The 21,479-nt window shown below is 36.3% G+C and overlaps 1 protein-coding gene across 1 annotated transcript; it reads right to left on the bottom strand.

The window, feature by feature from the left end:
• Positions 1-1,199: 1,199 nt before the first annotated feature.
• LOC140516563 (olfactory receptor 10AG1-like) lies at positions 1,200-2,123 on the bottom strand. The gene has a single exon (XM_072627504.1). It carries the CDS (start codon positions 2,121-2,123, stop codon positions 1,200-1,202), a length of 924 nt encoding a protein of 307 aa, XP_072483605.1.
• Between the last annotated feature and the right edge of the window lie 19,356 nt (positions 2,124-21,479).

The following is a 21,479-nucleotide window of genomic DNA, read 5'->3' on the forward strand; positions in this document are numbered from 1 at the left end:
TCTCAGAATAAAGCAGATCGTTTTCTTTCTTATTTTGTTTTGGTTTGTTTTATGATTTCTCCCACTCATTTTAATTCTTCTATGCAACATGACTAAGGTGAAAATGTATTTAATAGGAATGTACGTGTAGAACCTATATAAAACTGTATACCGTGTCAGGGAGGGAATGGCGAGTTAGAGAGGAAGGAGGGAAGGGAGGAGAAAATTTAAGATATATGGCAGTGATTGTAGAACACGGAAAACAAATAAAATAATGCTATTAATAATAATAATTAAAAGAAATTTCTACCTTCCTTACTGGGAATAAACAATACAAACACACACACACACACTCACGCACACACACACACAAACGCACACACACGCAGACATTGGTTGGTTGGTTGCTGTCCTTCGTTCTCGAAGAGGAGCAAACTGATATCGTCATGATAAAGTGAAATTACAATGTGTCTGACTGCAGCTGATCAGACCAATAGGAACTTGGAATGCTCTACCACAGATTGGGCACAGATAGTCCATATGAACACTTGAGGTGGTTACTCTAAACATGCACATCCTACGTTTCCTTTGCACACACACTACATATATGTATATGTATGTGTGTGTGTGCTTGCATGATAAGAAAAAATCTATGAATTTGAGTAGGGTAATATAACTCACCAACAATCTGGGGTATTTGCGGTGTGGACATCAGTAGAGAAGTTCTATCTGAGCCAGGAATCAAAGGAAAATATAGATAAGAAGAAATGATGTTAAGAAGAAAACATTTTCCTGGTACAGTGGCATATTAGAAATAGAAGAAAAAACTATTTGTGAAGAGTCCTGGGTCTGGGAATTTCATGTAAGAAGTTCAGAAAGTTCTCTTTTATCTTTAAATAATATACTCTGACACTTCAGCTTTGCATTGCACATAAATATTACTGGATCTGATTCTGAAATTTTGAGATCACATCAGGACAGCTTTATGACAGTTCATTTGGAGCTTCATTCAATATTCACTAAATTTGTTCCTTGGTGATGCATAAGTATAGTGAATTTCAGTCTGAAAACAGAAAATGTATTCTTAAGATTTGATATTATTACTCAGAAATAACAAAAATTTCAGTTAGGGATAAGAAAATAGATGGAAAGATATTTCTATAGAACTGAAACTGTGAGGTAAAGGATGAAATCAGGCATGATTTTCTCTATTGTTGTATTCATTTAGATAAAATTTTCTTCAGTGCAGCAATAACATCCTTATTCCTTAGACCATATATTAAAGGATTAAACATTTGGGTCACAATAGTATAGAAAAGTGAGAGCACTTTGTCTATCACTGGGGAGTGTGTGGACTTAGGTCTTAAATATGTTGTGAGAGCAGACCCAACAAATAAGGCCACAACAATGAGATGGGATGAACATGTGGAAAAGGCTTTTGATCGCCCCATGCCCACGGGCAGATTCAGAATGGTAGCAATGATATTCACATAGGACCAAATTATCAAGAAAAAAGGTATGGTACCAAACAGCACGGCCACAGCATAGGCAAATAATTCATTTATAGAGGTGTCCCCACAGGCCAACTTGAGTAAAGGAGGAACATCACAGAAAATATGATTTAGTTTGTTAGAACCACAAAAAGGCATAGAGAAAATCTGGTATGTCTGCCCTATCTGTACTGGGATCCCACATACCCAGGACCCAACCACCAGCTGGACACACACTTTTTGGTTCATTATGACAGGGTAGTAGAGAGGTCTACAAATGGCCACATAGCAGTCATATGCCATCACAGCCAAGAGAAGGCATTCAGTGGCTGCCAGAATAAGCAAAACATAAAGTTGTGCAGCACAGGCCACCATAGAAATATTTCTATTTTGAGTCCACAAGTTCATCAGCATTCTGGGAAGAATAACTGATGTGTAACAGATTTCCAAAAAGGAAAAATTACCTAGGAAAAAATACATGGGTGTATGGAGAGCCGGATCAGTCTTGATTATTATAGCCATGAGGCCATTTCCCATCAGAATACTCATGTAGATGACTGTGAAAATCCCAAACAGAAGGCCTTGGAGGTTGGGTAGTTCATAAAATCCCTGGATAACAAATTCTTTTACAATAGTGAGATTCCGTTCTCCCATTTTCTCTGTTTTTCTTTTTCTTTTGAAAAGGTGAAATGACATAAGATGAATTACATCACTCCACTAGAACTTAAAACCATCCTCTAACAGGCGTGATTATAATTAGCTACATCAGATCATTTGATTTCTAATATTTGTTCTAGATTCTAATACATTTTCAATACAAGAATTCAATAAACATTTATCATATTATAGTATTTTGTGTCTCAATCATGCTATTACAAAGTTTCTAAGAACAAAGTATGGGAATTCCATTATTTTTTTTTCTTTTATGTGTTTTAAGGGCCTATTGCAGCTGTTACTTTTTAAAATCAATACTTTGGAATATTTCAAAGGACAAATGGAGCTAGCAATTGAGTTTTAGTGAAAAATGAGAAATAATATCATTTAACAAAATACTCAAAATATCATAACTTAATACATTATTATGCATTATTATGCATACAAAACATTTTTTTTAGGACTGGAAGGCACCTGTAATGTCTTATCTACTAACACACATAGGATATCGACAAAGAAACTGAGGCTTAAGACCATAAGTGAATCCAATGTTTCGAACAGCAGATATCATTCTTATTTTGTTATGTCATTCTTCTCACTGCTATTGAAATTTTTAAGAAAATGAGTTACTTCTTCTTTATGGGACTCGAAAAATACAAATGAATTTGTTTTAGCTAGCCACAGTTAACTTCTACCACACCCATATTTTCATCTTTTCACATTCTATCTTTTTTCCCCTTCGTCAACATAACCAAGTCTCTCCATTAATCAGAAAACTAATCTCTTTAATAAGACAAAGTTCAGATGTTTACTTTTCTTAAATATTCTCTTTAATCATTTAAAGCCACAATAATCTCTAGTGTATATGAAATTCTAGATAATCGATTGTATGATGTACTTCACACTTAAGTTTAATTTATAGTTGTTCTTTTACTGTAATATAGGTATCTGATAAGAAAAGATCTTCTATATCTCCGTCTACTTTGCAATTAAACCCTCACAATTTTCTTCATTGGTATTCCTTAAAACTGGTAGTCTTGGAGGTGTGATCTAGGATTTTAGAAGAAGTCACCCACTGCTAAATAACTCTCTGAAATAATCATCCCTCTGATTCCACCATTAGAAATCATCTTTTGGGGTGTGTGTGTGGGGGATTAGAATTTATTTCCTTTTAATTTCCCTTATGACCTTCAAAGGAGTATAGGTCCAAATGAATTGTCCTTGAACAGAGTGTTAAAGGAAGTGACAGAAAGAATATATCACAGGTGTTCAAGTACGTAGTAGATTAAGGTCCATGGGCCGTAATTGGATTATGTGAGCACTGCATTGAGGTATGTGAGCATTTTAAATAAAAGTGAGAGGAAATAATAATTTTCAATAATTATAATTATATATTTTGTATATAGTTACATAATATATTACAATAATATATACAATATATGATAAAAGTAGTAGCTGCAATGTGGTATGTTATAATTGTATATGTAATACAATAACATATGATAAATAGCTATAATATAAGTTATTAATAATTTTTAAAATGTGGTCTCCCTAATGTAATTTCTTGATAGTTAATATTATTTGTTTATGAATTTCACGGCATTCGATCTCTATTTTACATTCTGAATTAATTTTACTGCAATATGTCCTCCTTTTTAAAATTTTCTTGATATTAAATTTTCTGAAGTGTATTGGAAGAACTTTTGAATATTATGTTGCAAGGAACATTGGATTGGCATCCAAGGGACAGAACTGAAATTTGTTGCTGTCAGAAGCAGAAAGATATGAAATTTTAACTTCACTCTATCTTAGGTTCTTCTGAAAACAAAAAGGTCTAAAAATATTTGGACTGACTCAAATGAGACACTGAAAAATATTTTGAAAATGAAAATTTAAAAAAAATTCCAAAAATGCATGCTTTCATCTCTACCTTAAGTCTTATGTATTATTTCTTAATCCTGAGGCATTTTCTCTTCTCTAAAAATTATACATTTCCACTAGGTAATCTATGAAATCTCTTCATAAGATGACATTCTATGATACATTTTACAAAGTCCTTTCTAACTCTGCTCTCTTACTGTCTAAGTTTCCAATATTCTCTAACAATCAAATAAATACTTCTTGAAGTAGGAAAAAAACTCTTGAATGCAATCGCCAAAAGAATGAGGGCACTGGAACTTCTCTCCTTTCTCTTCCCTCATGAAACACACACACACACACACACACACACACACACACGCACGCACGCACGCACGCACGCACATACGCACGCACACACACACACACATGCACAAAAAAAGCAGTACTTAATTTTTGTGATCCTTTGCCCAATTTTGAGTTAATAATTGTCACGAAATTAAAATTCCTTATGACATATAGATTTAAAAGAAACTTTTCCAACAACAAATATATGAAATACTTCCATTAATCACAACCCTCTCAAACAAAGGATCTCTTTTCTATAAGTGTGTTGGATTTTACGCAAGACTCCCATTTCTCTCTCTTTGATAAATATGTTTTCATATATCAAGGAAAGTTGAGCATTGATGCATATACTAAAGAAAATAAATTGGAAGTAACTTTTCTCTTTATTTTTAGACTTTTCAAATGTAAATGTGCATTTGTTCTAACCTATACAAGTCAATATCTCAAGGCTCTGCTTTCCCTCACAATAAAGGCCAAAAAAAGTTAGTTAAACTTAGAATTAGATTGTGTTGAAAAAAATGCACAAACTTACCAGGAAAAATGTGGGTCTGCTTCTCTTTACTCTGAAAAGTAACATATTTGAATAAGGAAATAATCATTGGTTTCCACCATAACTTTGCACATTATTTTTTAAAATATATTTTCATCCCATTTCACATTTTTAAGTGTTTGCCCCGTTACCTCTTCCATTATTATTTACAATTTTTGTACCACATGTGATTATTATGAATTCTTATAATAATTTTAGCACAAGATTCCATTATATCACAGAGATTATCAACTTTTCCAAATATTCTCCTGGACATGGCCCTGTAGTATGTAATTGTGATTCAAACCTGAAAACTTCAAATGTTATCTAACAAAATTAGGACTTTAGAAACAAAAGCTTCCTCAACATGGTATTATAAAATTTTGCAGTTTTCTTTGATAAATGTTCATTCCTTAATAGCAATATAGATCTTAAAGCTTACCTCAGGCAGCTAAGATAAAATGCAGGCTCTACATTTCATTGAGAATAAAGGACAGAAAAATGAGTTAGGCTTACCTTTCTCAAACAAGATTAAATAATATTCATCTGTTTTTCTTCAATTAATATTTTAAACTATGTACACACTGTGCAGTAAAAATTCATATTGATATATTACTTGAAATTTAGCACAGGAAAATATTTTAAATGTATAATTTCACTTACATCTAAAAATAGCCAAATGAGAGAAGTTTGAAAGTTATTATCATTCCCCTTTCATAGAAGAAATAGAGATTCAAGCAACTTACTTGATTGTTCATGATTACATAGCTAATATCAGATGGTGATCTGAATGTGAGATTTCTCCTTATTCTAATTTCATAAGTCATTCCACACTTTGCTGCCTCTCAATTAAGAACTAAAAATTCCAATACCTCAATCCAAACCAGGCCAGAAAGGCCACTCTGCTTTTTAAAAAATTGTGTGTGATTTCAAAAGAATTAGAGATAATTAAATAGGTAGAGTTCCTGCTATCCTCTACTCTTTTTGGAAAGCTCCCTTCCCAGACTACTTTTCAATTTTTAATTAGAGTCAACGTCTTTTGACTGCAAGTCCAGGGCTCTAAATATTGTTAATGAGGATATGTACTATAATAAAAAGAGTATTGGGTTTTGAGTAAGAAAGCATCGTTACTAGCCTGGGCATTATTACTTTCTAAGTACTTCACAATTGACAAATAATTTAATCTACACCTCCCTCAGTTTTCTCATCTGCAAAATGAGGACAATTCTTGCTGAACTTTTGCTACAGGTTTGTGGTGCGATATACACTTTGTGAATAGAAAAGTACATCAGTGTTAGTTCAAATGTATGAGAATGCTGATATTAAATATTTAACATCAATTTTTGGAATACAGAACTCAATTATCTTGGACCAATATTTTTGTCCTTTATTTTGCTCTCTGTATAATTCCTCTTTTGAAAAGGATCTGGATGCAATGTTACAAGAAATTAAGAAAAAAATTGCCCCAAACTTCTAGAACAATAAGATAAAGTAGAAATAGAAAGAATCCATTGATCATCACCTCAAAGAGATTTGAGGAAGAAAATTTCCAGGAATCTTATAGCTATATTTCAAAATTTTCAGGCTGAAGAAAAAATATTGTAAACAAAAAAAAATGCAGAATAACAGGCAGGATTTCATAAGACCTAGAAGCTTATAGACTAAAAGACTGTAGATCTTAGAATACATTTCAAAAAATGAAAAAACAAGCAGGGCTGTGTACAAGAATAACTGACCAACCAAAGTTGATTATAATCCTCAATGGAAAAAAAAAACGGACATGTGACTAACCGAAAGGCTTTCAAGCGTTAGTAACAAAATGGCCAGTATTTAATGGAAAATTTGACATAAAAGATATGATGTGGTTTGGGGTTGCTGTAAACCCCTGAAATGTAAGAGTATAGAGTGAGTCTGACTGAAAGAATTCACACATTCAAGCCGTCATTTCCTCTGGATAGAAAGGTTTATTGTAATGCCTAAAGGAGCTGATAAGATTCCTAGTGAATCTGTTAAAGGTTGAGCTGAGTTGTGTATGATGGGTTGATTCTTTAAAAAAATAATTAGAATTGGATAGGAAAAGGTAAAATGGAGCAATTATCTCATGAAAATAGGAAGTGAAAGGAAGAACTGATAGCGAGTAAGTAGGTGCGGTGGAGGACTGTTAATATTGGAACCTTACACTCATCTGGTTGAAGAAAAAAGAATAGTTACAGCTGAAGAATTTTAGAAGTCTTCTGACCTTCTAAAGAGGTAAGAAAAGTCTATCGAGTGGAGGATAGATTTTTCAAGGGGTAGGTTGGGAAAATAAGGAATAAGAGGGCAAAGGGAGAGATAACTTAGGGGTGGGGTGAAAGGATGGGATAGGGTGAAAAGACAGGCTGAGAAAGAAAATAGTAATAATAACTGGCTGTAGATCAGCGTATTTCACCATTAACCAGGTTGGGATCAAAGTGGTTCCATGACCTAGATACAGAGAAAAATTTTACAAGAGGGCTGGAGGAGCACGGAGCATATCCCTTGTCAGACTTATAGGTGGGCAAACAACTTGTGGATAAACAAGATATGGAGGGCAGAGTTGGATGTACAAAGCATAAATTTGATTACATGAAATTAGAAAGTTTTCTAAAAATGGAACAGATATGTTTGGGATTGGTAGGAGGATGAAGGGTTGGTAGGGGATTGGGGGGAATGGTTTATCAGGAAAGAGTCTACTGTCTAAAATGTATGGAGAAGTTTGTCACGTCTGTGCAAGAGTGGGTAAATGGATGGTCAGGGGCTGTAGATGGACAGTTTTCCAATGGAGAAATTGGAATGATTTGTGGTCTTGTGTGGAAATGCTCTAGATCATTTTGATTGGAGTGATGCATTTTGAGATACCATTTTTCACCTGCTGGATTGGTTAGAATGCTAGAAGGAAAAAAGTGATAAGCATCAGAGGGCATGGGGAAAAATTGGGATGCTAATTCATTGTTTGTAGAATTGTGAAAGGATCCAATCATTTTAGAGAACAGTCTGGAATTACGCCCAGAGTTATTAAACTATCTCTGCCTTTTGACTCAGCAATACCATTTCTTGGTCTATTTGTGAACATAATTAGAGAAAGGAGAAAAGAACCTATATGTCCGAGAATATTTATAGCATGGAAAACACTTGAAAATTTCAAGGATGCCCATGTATTTGGCATTGTTTTAAGAGATTGTGGGGTGTGATTGCGGTGGAGTTCGCTGTGCTGTGCGAGATGATCTCAGTCATTCTGAAAACACGGAAGAACTGTCATGAAATAATGAAGAGGGTAATGAGCAGAACCTACAAAACTTTGTATACAGTAATAACAGTACTGTTTTTAAGCATGACTTTAAGAGAAGTTATTCTGAGTATTATAAATGCACAAATTAACTAAAACAGACAAATGAAGATGGCAGTCATCTTTTTTTTAATTGTACCATGTCATGGAAATTTTTTTTAATTCCACAAATCAGAAGTAAAATAAAAAAAGAACATCTAGCATCATTCTTGACCTTAAATTCTTTAGAATGACAACTCCAAACGCATTGTCACAGCCATATACTTATATCAATGTCAGAGAAATGGATCAACATGGAGTTGCATTTCATTTATATTATTTTTACTTGTGTAACCTTTGGCAAGCCTCCTCTGTTTTGTTTTGTTTTGTTTTGTTTGACGTCAGTCTGATTGTGAAGTTGAAAAGTTGGGTTAGATCACCATCATGGTCCATTTTGCCTCTAAATTCAAGTACTCAACGAACTGAACATACTTCAGACACTGTACACAAGAGGCATGGTTTTCATAGTAATTAACAGCATTATAATGTTGTGCTCCTCTTCATTGTATCCATGAAGGAAAGTTCTAGCATACTGATTCATTGTCTCAGGGCTATTCAAGGAGGCTAGTTATCACAATTTTATTTAGCTATATCAAATTTCACTATATACTTCATATTATGCTAGCATCATTTATTGTAAATAATGCTAACAAGTGAATATAGTCTCAGGAGACAAAACTTTAGAGATTTTTAAAATGTCTTCCTATCTTTATTTGCAAGTGACTAAATCTCTGATATTCTTTGTACTTTAAACAATCCTCAATCATTTGTGTCACTCCCAAGAGAACTGGATGAGAAACTGTAAGAAAGCATTTTGGAAAAAAATAAATGTGATGTGTTACGTAAATTTAAAACATGGTTATCGTCTTTCCAAAAATTTTATGTTTCATTTGCTAGCTTAGAAAGTTTGTGTTTTTAGGACATAAAATATAACATGGGAGATGGAGTTTCTTGGTGGAGAGTTAAAACACTAAAGATGACTCATTCCAAAGAGGGGTCTTAGCACATCAGGAAGGAGGAATGGGCAAAGGTTTGGAGTAATTGAAATTAATAGTGAACCAGTTTTGGAGAGATCTGATGTATTTGGAGCATGATGCACTTTCTCTCTCTCTCTCTCTCTCTCTCTCTCTCTCTCTGACTTTGTCTATCTGTCTGTCTCTATGTGTGTGTGTGTGTGTGTGTGTGTGTGTAAGCATTTGTATACATATGCAGAAATACATATATTATAAATAAATATAAATTATATATTTATAATATATAAATAAATTATACATACATGTATGTGTATTTATATATACACATATACATATGCATATATATAGAGAAAGAGAATATATTTGTGCATACACATATGTATGTGTATTTGTGTGTGTGTGTGTGTGTGTGTGTGTGTAGAGAGAAAGAGAAAGAGAGAGACAGAGAGAGAGAGAGAGAGAGAGAGAGAGAGAGAGAGAGCGAATAACCCTTGTCATGGAGAACACTGAGAAGATGAATCCTATAGGCTTTTAGAGTTAGAAAGTGATAATTAAAAAAGTTCCTGCCATATAACAGGTATCAGGGAAGCACCAGAATTTGTTCCATCATCTATATTAGAGAGAAGAAAGAAATAAAAATCTTCCTCATGATTCCCAAATCTTGAAGTTCACTCTTTTAAATACAAACAAATGAATGAAGGATGGATTATTATAGTTAGCTCAGAATATTAGGATACTGTTTTCTTCTAAGTCATTACCAGTGTTGTAATCGGATAATTTAATCATTTTTCTGGGGCTCAATGTATTCATATAAAAAATGAGAAGCTCCAACGTTTTTTCTAGCCTGAAGTATATGGATTTATGTGGTATTCTGTCATTTTCAATCTCACTCCCCCGAGATGGAATTATTCTTGAGTCCTCATTATCTCTTTACCCCAATACATAAGATGATTTCTTCTCTGCATTATGTCTCATATATGCAACTTTCATCTCAGAGTGCTATAACTCTAGCGTAGGCTCTCCTCACCTCACACTTAGACTATAACAACAGCCTACTTCTGGGCCTACTTGTATCTGGGCTTCCCCCTTCTAGTCCTTCCTCTATTCACCCACCAAAATGACTTACCAGAATACAGATTCTGAACCCCAGTGCAGTGGAGCAGACATATAACAACACTAGGACCCACAGCATACCTCACCACAGCCAGGGGAACAGGCAGATTCTAGTTCAGAGAACTGCCACGTGCTTCTGAGCCCTAGGCAAACAGACAGCCACCAGGGTCCAGATCACCATGTGCTTCAGTGTATCCACAGGGAAACACAGAAACACCCTACAGACCTCAATAACCACTAGATACCAGCACTAGGACCCTGACTCAGCACCGAGAAAGCTGTCAGACACCTATGACGTCTAGCAGTGTCAGCCACCCTTATTAGCGTAGCAAGCAGCACCATCCTTCCAGTCTCTCAGGCTCACAACCTAGAATTTATCCTCTGCTTACCATCCTTCATCCCTATATCCAGTATGTTACTAAGGCCTGTTGATTTCACCCTCACGATTTCTCATGAATATGTTCTTTTCTCTTTTCTAATGTTGGAACCCTCTAGTTCAGGCTCATATAATTTCATCCCCATGTTATTGCCATAACCTTCTGTTGATTTAGCTTGATTTTAGTTTTTTTCCAACCTCAATCCGTCCTCCCCTCAGCACTAAAGTGATATTTTGAAGTGAAGGTCAGACCATGTCATTCCCATACTTGATAAACTGCAATGGTTCTCTATCATCTTGTCAATATTCTCTTTAGCGTTCAAAGCCCTTCTTACTTAGTTTCTTCTTATTTTATTGTCTTCTTGCATCTTATTTCCTATCATGTACCATTGATATTGTCTTCTTGGCTGTTCCATCAACAAGGTACTCCATCTCTCGACTCCAAGCATTCTCTCTGGCTGTGTCTATGCCTAAAAATTATATTTCTCCTTCCTCAGCAGTGCCTTCCCTGACTTACCTTTCTTCTTTTAACCTCAACTAAAATCTCATCTTTTATAAGAGGACTTTCTCAGCTCCACATATATATGGGTGCACACATATCCATATATACACAATCACATATATGAATACAATGCTTACATGTGTATTATATGTGTTACCTGTGTGCATACTTATATATAAAATATATACATATATATACACTTGCATTTTTATGTCGTTATAGAGTATGCATGTGTATATATACACATACATACATACCTGTATTAGTATACATATACATTTATGCACACATATACATACATGTGCGTATAATCTGCTTGCATGTCATTTCATTAATTAGATTGTAAAATCCATGAGAACAGGCACTGTCTTTTCCATCTTTTTTTGTGTCTGCAGTGCTTTGAACGGTGCCCCTCATGCAATAACTTAATAAATATTTATTGATTGACTAATAGCAAAGAATGCAATAGAAAATGCTGTCATGAAGTATACGAATAACTTTTTGTTAATTGGTATAGTCATGTGGAGATGGATAAATTTCAACAATGAGGGTTGGTAGTGCAAATGGATGAAATGAACCTCAAAAGAAAAAAAATCAGTCCATCATAAAGAAATTCTGAATGTATTACTCTGGAAAACTCACAATCTACTCATTTCTCCCACCATTCCAATAAGATATAGTCAGTAAAAGTGTGTCCCCAAAGAGAGGGTGGATTACAGCAGGGAATATCCTAAAGGGCAAATTAAATCTCAGGTAAAATATGGTAGGCACAAAATGCAATTTCATGACACAGAAAAAAATTATAATATATGAGTTTAGAAGCCATCACAAAGGGTTAGCAGAAGGATGATTATGGTATGAAATGATGGTAGAAATTGTAAGGATGATAAGGATAAAGATGAAATGTAGAAAGGAATTCTTTCAAGAAACATTTATGTACTGACAGTATGTCAAACAGTTAGCTAAACACTGGGGGTGCAATGAAAAGGAAAACTGGTCTTTTTCCTCAGATTGCATTTTAATGGGGTAACAACATACATAGATGTGTTTGCATGTGCATGTGGTGTGTGTGTGTGTGTGTGTGTGTTCAGAACATATGAGACAAATGAAGGGTAGATGGAAAATATCATTAGAAAAGATTTCACTGCAAATGACCAGGAAAAGTTTGCAGGAGGAGATGGTGCTTGATCTGAGTCTTAAACTAAGTCTGAGTTTCAGACTCAAACACAGATAAAGTAAACATTCTAAGCATGACGAATAATTAAAAGACAGAGATGTGGAATGTAGGAATAAGCATGAGAAACAGCATGTAACTCAATATAAGATTGTACTGGTATTAAAGGGAGTATAAGCAGAAGATGATTGTCTGCAATGAGGGATCACATTAATATCTCATGCAATCAATATAGTTCTGTGATTTCATAGAGTTTCATTCAGCAGCGTTTGTGAAGTCAGTCAATAATATATCATGAATTTATGAAGCACTTACTATGTGCTAATCAGTATGCTAAGCAGTGGAGATAAGAAGAAAGGCAAAAATAATTCTAGCCAGCATGGAGCTTATACTCTAATGAGGAGAGAATATGTAAATGATTATATATACATGTTATATAGAGAATAAATGGAAAGTAACTTCAAGGGAAATACATCTCCAAAACACAAAGGAAATGGGCAGATGGTGGTAGGATATTAGGGTTGGAGTTCAGCAAAGCATGGTTTGTAATAGTTTGAGAAGGCAAGAGAGAAACGAGTGCCTGATGTATGAGAGGTGAAATAGTTTACTGAAGTGTTAATATTTGGACATGAGAAAAGTGTAGCAAGAAAAAGTGTATTGTTCTCATACAATATTGAGAAGTAGACGGTCACAGTGAGGACATATTTAGGACATGAATTAAGATCTTCTAAGGGGTGATTCCTGTGCCCTCTTGTGATGGTAATCAAATTAGGATTTTTTGCTGTTTTTTGTTTTACTAACAGTGTCTCTGATTGAATCTTGCCTTTATCAATCAAGAATCTTTGCAAGGCATAAAGCATGGAAGCAAGAGTTTCTTCAGCTAGGAAGAGTACGTGTATTTGTATTGTTAATTATTTTAATGTGATTGAAAATCTTCCCCATCTATTGATGTGCCTACTCATTGTGGGAAGGTTGATTAGGGGAGTTATTTTTTAGGAGGGTCCCTACGAAAACACCTTTTGTTTTTATTTTCTATTGAGGCACTGGGTCAGAAGGTTATGCCCTCTGTCTCTAAAAAGTGTATAAATACTCTGAGGGTGAGGTTTTATTTTGGGGCTTAGTTTTATTGTTGTTGTTGTTGTTGTTGTTATTATTATTATTATTATTATTATTATTATTATTGTTTGTTTTTAGCGTTCTACAATTGCTTCCATATAACTTGGATTTTTTCCCCTTCCTCCCCCTCCTTCCCCGCTTCCTCCCTCCTCCCTCCCCGAGATTTGATTACATTTCTTGGAGTTTCTCTTTTTCGATTTCTTTCAGGAGGTGATCAGTGAGTTCTTTCAATATTTATTTTATCTTATAGTTCTAGAATATTAGGGCAGTTTTTCGTGATAATTTTATGAAAGAGGAGGTCTAAGCTCTTTATTTCATCATGGCTTTCAGATAGCCCCATAATTTTTAAATTTTCTCTCCCGAATGTATTTTCCAGGCCAGTTATTTTTCCGATGAGATATTTCACATTAGGTTCCATGTTTTTTTTCATTCTTTTGGTTTTGTTTTGTGATTTCTTGGTTTCTCATAAAGTCATTAGTCTCCATCTGCTTCGTTCTAAGTTTTAAAGAACTATTTTCTTCAGTGAGTTTTTGAACCTCCTTTTCCATTTGGCTAATGCTGCTTTTTGAAGCATTTTTCTCCATATTGACTTTTTAGACCTCTTTTGCTATTCGGGTTAGATTAGTTTTAAAGGAGGAATTTTTTTTCAGCATTTTTGGGGTCTCCTTTAGCAGGCTGTTGATTTGCTTTTCTTGATTTTCTTGCATCGTTCTCATTTCTCTTCCCAACTTTTCTCCACTTCTCTTACTTGATTTTTGAAATCTATTTTGAGCTCTTCCATGGACTGAGACCATTGCAAATTTATTTTGGAGGTTTTGGATGAAGAAGCCTTGACTTTGATGTCTTCCTCTAACGGTAGGTTTTGCTCTTCCTCATTTGAAAGGATGGAGGAAAATATCAGTTCACCAAGACGGTAACCTTCTATATTTTTATTTTTTTTCTTTTTGGTTATTTTCTCAGCCAGTTACTTGAATTTTCAGTCCTTTGTCAAGGAGGGCGGTATAATTTAGGTTGTAAGTTCTCAGCTCTTCTAAGGTGGCACAATCAAGGGAGAGGAGTTTACACCTCTCCTGGCCTGTGCTCTGATTTCCGAGCAGGATTCCTCTACAGAGCCTCCACCAACTACACCAGCCAAGCAGCGGTTCTCCTCACCCCAGGGCTGCCACTCAGGGCTGAGATTAAGATCTGCTGCTTGATTTCCCCAGGGTCTTTAGGCTGAAGGCTCCCAAAATGGATGCACTGCCCCAGTGTCCTCCCCCATCCCTAGCTCCATGCTAGGGCCAGAACCTGCTTCCTTCTCACCCAGGTGAAAGAGCTTTCTCAATGACTTTTGAAGCTGTGTTTATCATTTGTGGGGTGAGAAATCTCGGAACAGCAGCTGCTGCCCGTGATTCTGCCTGCTCCAGTTCTGTCCCTGCTGTGCCACACTGGGCTACACTCCCTGTGCTGTGCGCCCCTCTGAGCCTCGTGCAACATACCTTTCCTGTCAGTCTTCCAGGCTGTCTTGGGCTGGAAATCTCTTTCTCTCGTTTTGTGACTTCTGTTACTCTAGAATTTGTTTAGAGTCATTTTTACAGATATTTTATAGGCTTTGGGGGTAGAGATAAGAGCTAATGCCAGGCCTAGAGGCCTGAGGGCTACCCGAGTCTTACCTTACCTATCACAGGTCTTCGGCTGGCCAAACTGGATAAACGTATGAGAGAAGAGACTTTCCGGAGTTGAACAAGGGTTAGGCTTTATTCAGGGTCCTGGTTACATGTGCAGGGGGAACTCTTCCTTAGGAGAGAGAGAGAAATCTCCCAAAGAGGCAAAGATCTTACAGTAAGAGAATGAAAGCAGAAGTGGAAGTGGGGAGAGAGGGGAGAGGGAAGAGCGAAGAGAGGGAAAGGGGCCTTCTGTCCTGTAAGGGGGCCTCAGCGCTAAGAGCGCCTTCGGGCTTTTCTGACCCTACTTAAGCTCTCCTGCCGCATAGTTTGCACCTGAATACCGTGCCTGTTAGATAACAATAGGTGTGCCCAGATCCGGGCCAGTCTCGAGGGTGGGAATGCTCTCTCCCATCACGTTCTCACGGGAAGAGGCGGAAATACACGAGATCTCACTCCTCAATTCCCTGCTGTTTCCTGGGGGGCCTCATGAGAACTCTAAGGTTTAGAAGCTCTCACCTTTACCCGCCTGAGACTGTCCACATGGAACTGAGCTTACACCCCCAACAAGCTAAGGTCCATCCTTCTACTCCACCATCTTGGTTCTGCCCCGCCCCCCAACAGGATCTTGACCCTCTACTGAGAAATAACTCACAAGTGAGAGATACTGAGGTTATAACTAAAATAGAGCAGACTTACCTTTTACAGCTCAGGTCCAATCATATGCAGCTGCTTCTTGTATTGATTATTTTTAAATATGCTTTGGCATTCAAATAGCACCAGAGAAGGCACTTTGCATGTCATCTTTGGTTTGTTGCTCACAAAAGTTCCAGGAGGCAAATATTCAAGGTACACATATCCCCCTTTTACAGATGAAGAATATGTGACTCTTTGGCAATAAATTAACATTCTCAATGTTACAAAAATTCTAATAGGAGCATTTGAATTAAACCTACACTCAAATCGCAATATACCATGTTGATTCTCAAGACCTACTCTAAATCAGGAGCCAGACATCTATCTAAAAATGTTTGACATCTTTATTTAGAAATAACTCCTGTCTTGTTCTGCTCTTTGGGAACCATTCCTCTCTTACACTTCTTCTCATTTTTCTGTTATATGCCAGGACTTATCAGTAAGTCCAGGCCACTATATATTTTTAATGAGGCAGCACAACATAGCCAAATACTCTTGGGTTTTGAGTCATGGGAACCATGAACCTAATCTTGGAATGACCACTTGCTAGGGTCAACTAAAATGTTGTTAGAGCATTCATTACTCTATATGTCAAGTTTCATTGTGTTCATGATTTTAATGGTGGAACTTGAACTCTCTGTCTCACAGGTTTATTGCTTTTTTAAGTTTTAAATATTATATTATCATGTGATATAATTAATAATATAACATTGTAAGGGCATTTTATGATTGCTAGATATTAACGAAGATGAAGATGATGATGATTAAATATTTCAAGATGGCCTCCAGAAATCAGAGTTTACAGGGAGAAATTTGTTTACAGCAGTTAGTTTATATACAACGTCCTTCATCATACACTTTCTCCTACCCTCTCTGCTATAGGAGTTGTGTTAATGATGTGATGTGTATACCTCCATGGACTGAGTTTATACAATAATGCTTTTATTAAACTACAAATCTACTTGTGTAATATAGTCCATAAGACATTAAAGGTAAAAGAATAAGCCTTTTCATTAGGATTCCTATATGAAATTATATAAAATAATAATTGAAATGATGGCTACCTCATTCAGAATATTTTCTCAAAACCTATGATTTTAGAAAGCATCCAGGTTGATCCTAAAGTAGGAAAATGGTGTGCCATAAGTCTCAGAAGTCTGGAAGAGTAGATCTGTTCTTCAGATTAACTAAATCAGTTTCAAAAACAGTTTTCTTAACATCACATTATATTATAAATGCAATATAGCACACTTCCTTGTCCTGTGGGCAAAATTCTACTATTTTTTTAAGATAAAAAATGAAAAGAGCAGATTACCTATCATATTCTGGATTTTCTTTGATGAATCAAATGTGATATTATTGCGGTTACTATTCTTTTGGGTTTAATGTTCCATGGATCATTTTATTCAATATCATGTATTTCAATTCTAAGTAGATCAATGTCATGGGGAAAAAAATCTTTGCCTATCAAAGTTCCTGATAAAGGCCAAAGAAAGTAAATTCACAGATTGATGTGCTGTCCAAAGTACTGTAATAATAGTAACAACTATAATAATAACCTACTTTATATAGTGCCTAATGGGACTGAAGTTCCAAATATAGTACTTCAGGAAGACCCATGCAGGATTCCTGGCTCAATAAGAAGCAGATGAAATTCAGTTTTATGCTGATAGTAACAATGTAAAGCGCTTTCATGATCCACTGAAAGCTACTGATGGACAAAAACCCTATGGTACATCACAACTACTCAGTGCTGATGGAGCCACATGATTAGTGATAAGGACATGATCCTAAAGAGATGGTCTGAACACTTCCATCGTGTTCTCAACAGACCATCATCAATCAATGCTGAAGCCATTGACCGTTTACCTCAGATTGAAGTCTCTCCCTCCTTGGCTGAACTTCCAAAAGAAGAACAGGTTTCGAGGGCCATTAAGCTTCTTTAAAGTGGCAAAGCACCTGGTTCTGATTCTATTCTAGCTGAGATTTACAAGGTAGGGGAAGCATTGCTCATACAAAAGGTGACTGAAATTTTCCAGGGTATATGGCAAGAAGAGGTTATCCATCAGGAGTTCGAGGATGCCTCCGTTGTCCATCTCTATAAGGCTATAGGGAATAGATTGTCCTGTGACAATCACAGGGGGATCTCTCTCTTGGTCATTGCTGGCAAAATTCTTGCTAGAGTCCTCCTTAATAGGCTGATCCTTCACCTGGAAGATGGTCGTATACCTGAGAGCCAGTGTGGCTTCAGAAAGGGCCAAGGTACAGTCGATATGGTGTTGGCTGCCTGACAACTCCAGGAGAAATGCCAGGAGCAGAACAGTGGTCTATACACAACGTTTGTAGATCTGACCAAGGCCTTTGACACTGGCAGTTGTGAGGGCTTATGGAAAATTATGTCAAAATTTGGTTGCCTGGAGAAGTTCACCATTATTGTATGTCAATTTCATGATGGCATGTTGGCCAGAGTTCTGGATAATGGAAAATGCTCTCGTGCCTTCCCAGTCACCAATGGAGTAAAATAGGGGTATGTGTTTGCTCCCACGCTTTTTAGCATGATGTTTTCAGCCATGTTGACAAATGCTTTCAACGAGGATGAACACAGCATCAAGGTCAACTACCGCATTGATGTCAAATTCTTCAATTTGAAAAGGTTACAAGCCAAGACCAAAGTGGAGGGAGTGTTGGTGCATGAGTTTTTGTTTGCAGATGATTGTGCACTCAATGCAGGCTCGGAAGCTGAGATACAACCAAGTATGGATCAATTCTCTGATGCTTGTGTTAATTTTGGCCTAATAATTAACACCAAGAAAACACAAGTGCTCCCTCAATCACCACAACATCATCCATATGCGGAACCATCGGTTACAACAAATGGAGAAGTTTTGAATGCTGTGGATAAGTTCATTTACCTTGGTAGTGTACTTTCCAGGGATGTATACATTGACAATGAGGTTGATGCACACATTGCCAGAGCTAGTTCAGTGTTTTGGAGGCTCGGAAGAAAAGTTTGGGAGAGAAGAGGCATTATACTGACTACCAAACTGAAGGTCTACAGAGTCGTTGTGCTGACCTCATTGTTATATGCCTATGAAACATGGACAGTCTACCAGCGCCATGTCAAGAAACTGAATCGCTTCCATTTGAACTCTTTTAGGAGGATTCTGAGGATCACCTGGAAGGATAAGGTACCAGACACTGAATTCCTTGGTCGAGCTGAACTGTGAAGTATTCAAACTATGCTTCAGAGAGTGCAGCTCCAATGGACTGAGCACGTTTTTCGAATGCAATGTACGCTTGCCAAAAAGACTATTTTATGATGAACTTACATGGGGCAGGTGATCCCATGGTGACCAGAAGAAACGATACAAGGACACTCTCAAGATGTTTCTCAAGAATTTTAGTTAGACCGTGCAACATGAGAGACACTGGGACAGAACCCCTCAGCATAGCGTGCTCACATCAGAAAGGGTGCTGTACTCTTTGAGCAAAGCAGAATTGAGATAGCACAAAGTCAATTCAGGATGTGCAAATCTGGGATATTCACCCCAAATAGTCACACGTACTAGCTGTGAACAATCTGTAATAGAACATTTCGAGCTCATTTTGGTCTGATCAGCCACATTTGGACACACTGAAATTTCACTTTATCATGGTGATATCATTTTGATTCTCTTCAAAGATGAAAGATAACAACGAACCAACTCCTTAAGACTATCTGCAATGAAAGGACTCAGTGGAAGTACTAATTTGCATTGATTAGGAATCAAAGTATCATAAGTGATCCCCAGAAAATGAAATCACATATTCAGTTTAAAATGTATGTTGTGTTTCCCTACATAAAAAAACACCCATACCTATGTGCAAACAACTAAAATCAAGCAAAATTAGACTCACGTAAAAAAGAGTGAAATGCATTTTTATTGTAACTATTGTATGTGGTTTGCCCTTCATTCAGGAAGAGAACCATGCCATCAGGGAGATGATGACTTGACTTGCAATTGAATCTGATGTGAATGAGGGAGTGCTGTGAAAAATCGCTAGACTCATTTTCCCGTCCAGAGTCATCTGGATCCAGTGGCCAGATATCCATTGAGATGGGAGATGACACAGGATGCAACGAGAGACCTTTGCTCTTTCAAGCTAATGTCTTTTCAGGTCTCACTTTGAGTGAGGTAACACCCATTCAGTGAATAGGACTCTTTAAGACAAGAGTCCTGGGACAGCCCATTTAATTACATATCCCTCAAATCTAATTCAATTGTAAGTTATGTCATCATCTCCCTGATATCTTGGTTGTCTTTGAGAACAAAGGGCAAACTGTAACCTGTGAGTAGTCCAAGCTCCCTGAATGGGAGCCCAACTGGCTATTTCCGGTTGGGCAATTAAGCTTCCCTCTGCTCCCCTCCTGTCCCCTTCTCTCCTCTCCTCTCCGTTGTAACTATAAGACAATTAGGAAGGTAGAGGTTTGAAACTTGGGATAGAAGGAGGATTTTGTCTGAAAAGAATAAAAAAAATAATTGTCTTTCTGAATCTTCTTAGAGGAAGATTTGTTCTTTAAGCAAGAGAATAAAAATGAAACAAAAGAAAGTAATGAAAAACATGTGCATCAAGAAATCCAGCAGTCAACTGATAGAGATCTAGTTAAAGCAGGAAAGATTATGCAATCTGATTGCATTCATTTAAATTCAAATGTTGTGGGTAAGGTGTCAGTAGAAGTAAATACACAATACTAAAACGGAATAAAAAACAATCTTAAATTGTTGTCTGTGCTAGATAATTCATATAAGACTATCAAGAAAGATAAGTGCTTCTGTGCTTGGCCACATAATACAAAATGAAGCCACATTAGCAGGATTTCTCACACAGAAGGAATCCATCTTCCATTCCCACTTTTTAAAGAGATGTTCCTTATGGCTTGAATACCCCTCCTCCCCCTCCCTAGCACAAATAAGCATGGATATCTATTTATAGATATAAACATACATGAATACACACACATATATACATGCATACATATATAAACCTACTTTTCCTAACAGATTTGCACATTTCTGCCTTTTAGCAACTCTAACTTCCTTCAAAATGCAGCTGACATATGACCTCTCACATAATGCTTTTCTTGACTCCCAACTTGCTTCACCAGCTGAAGTTATTTAGCATTTAATTTATTCAAAATAAGGGTATGTGTAATCTATTTTTATGTGCACATGATTTCTTCAAGGCAGTACAAGCTCTCTGAGAGCAGAACTATTTAGTTTTATTCTTTGCATCCCTAGGAACACACATAGCATAGATGTTTAAAATGCTTATTGAATAGTTAATTTAAATTGGTAAGAGACAAACGAAGGCTTACTGTAAGAGAAAAAATATTTTATTAATATTGAAGTAATGCAATATTTTGTTATACTGTAAATATTTACTAGGTCACATTTCTTTGGGGAGTTTTCAAGCAAAAACTAGAGTGTCATTTCTTATTTTTGTAATAGTAGAGGTTTCTTTTGGATACGTTCTGGGCCAAATTTTTGATGAAGTCTTTTTTCCTTTGTATAATTTTGCCATGTTTAAAACTTAACTCTTTTCCTTATCCTTATTATTTTGTGTAATATTTTGGGTAATACCAGTGTAGTGTGATGGCAATCAACTTAGGATCTTTTGCCGTTTTTGTTTTACTAAAAGTGCCTC

This window comes from Notamacropus eugenii, chromosome Y, assembly GCF_028372415.1.
Source record: "Notamacropus eugenii isolate mMacEug1 chromosome Y, mMacEug1.pri_v2, whole genome shotgun sequence".
Taxonomy (NCBI): domain Eukaryota; kingdom Metazoa; phylum Chordata; class Mammalia; order Diprotodontia; family Macropodidae; genus Notamacropus; species Notamacropus eugenii.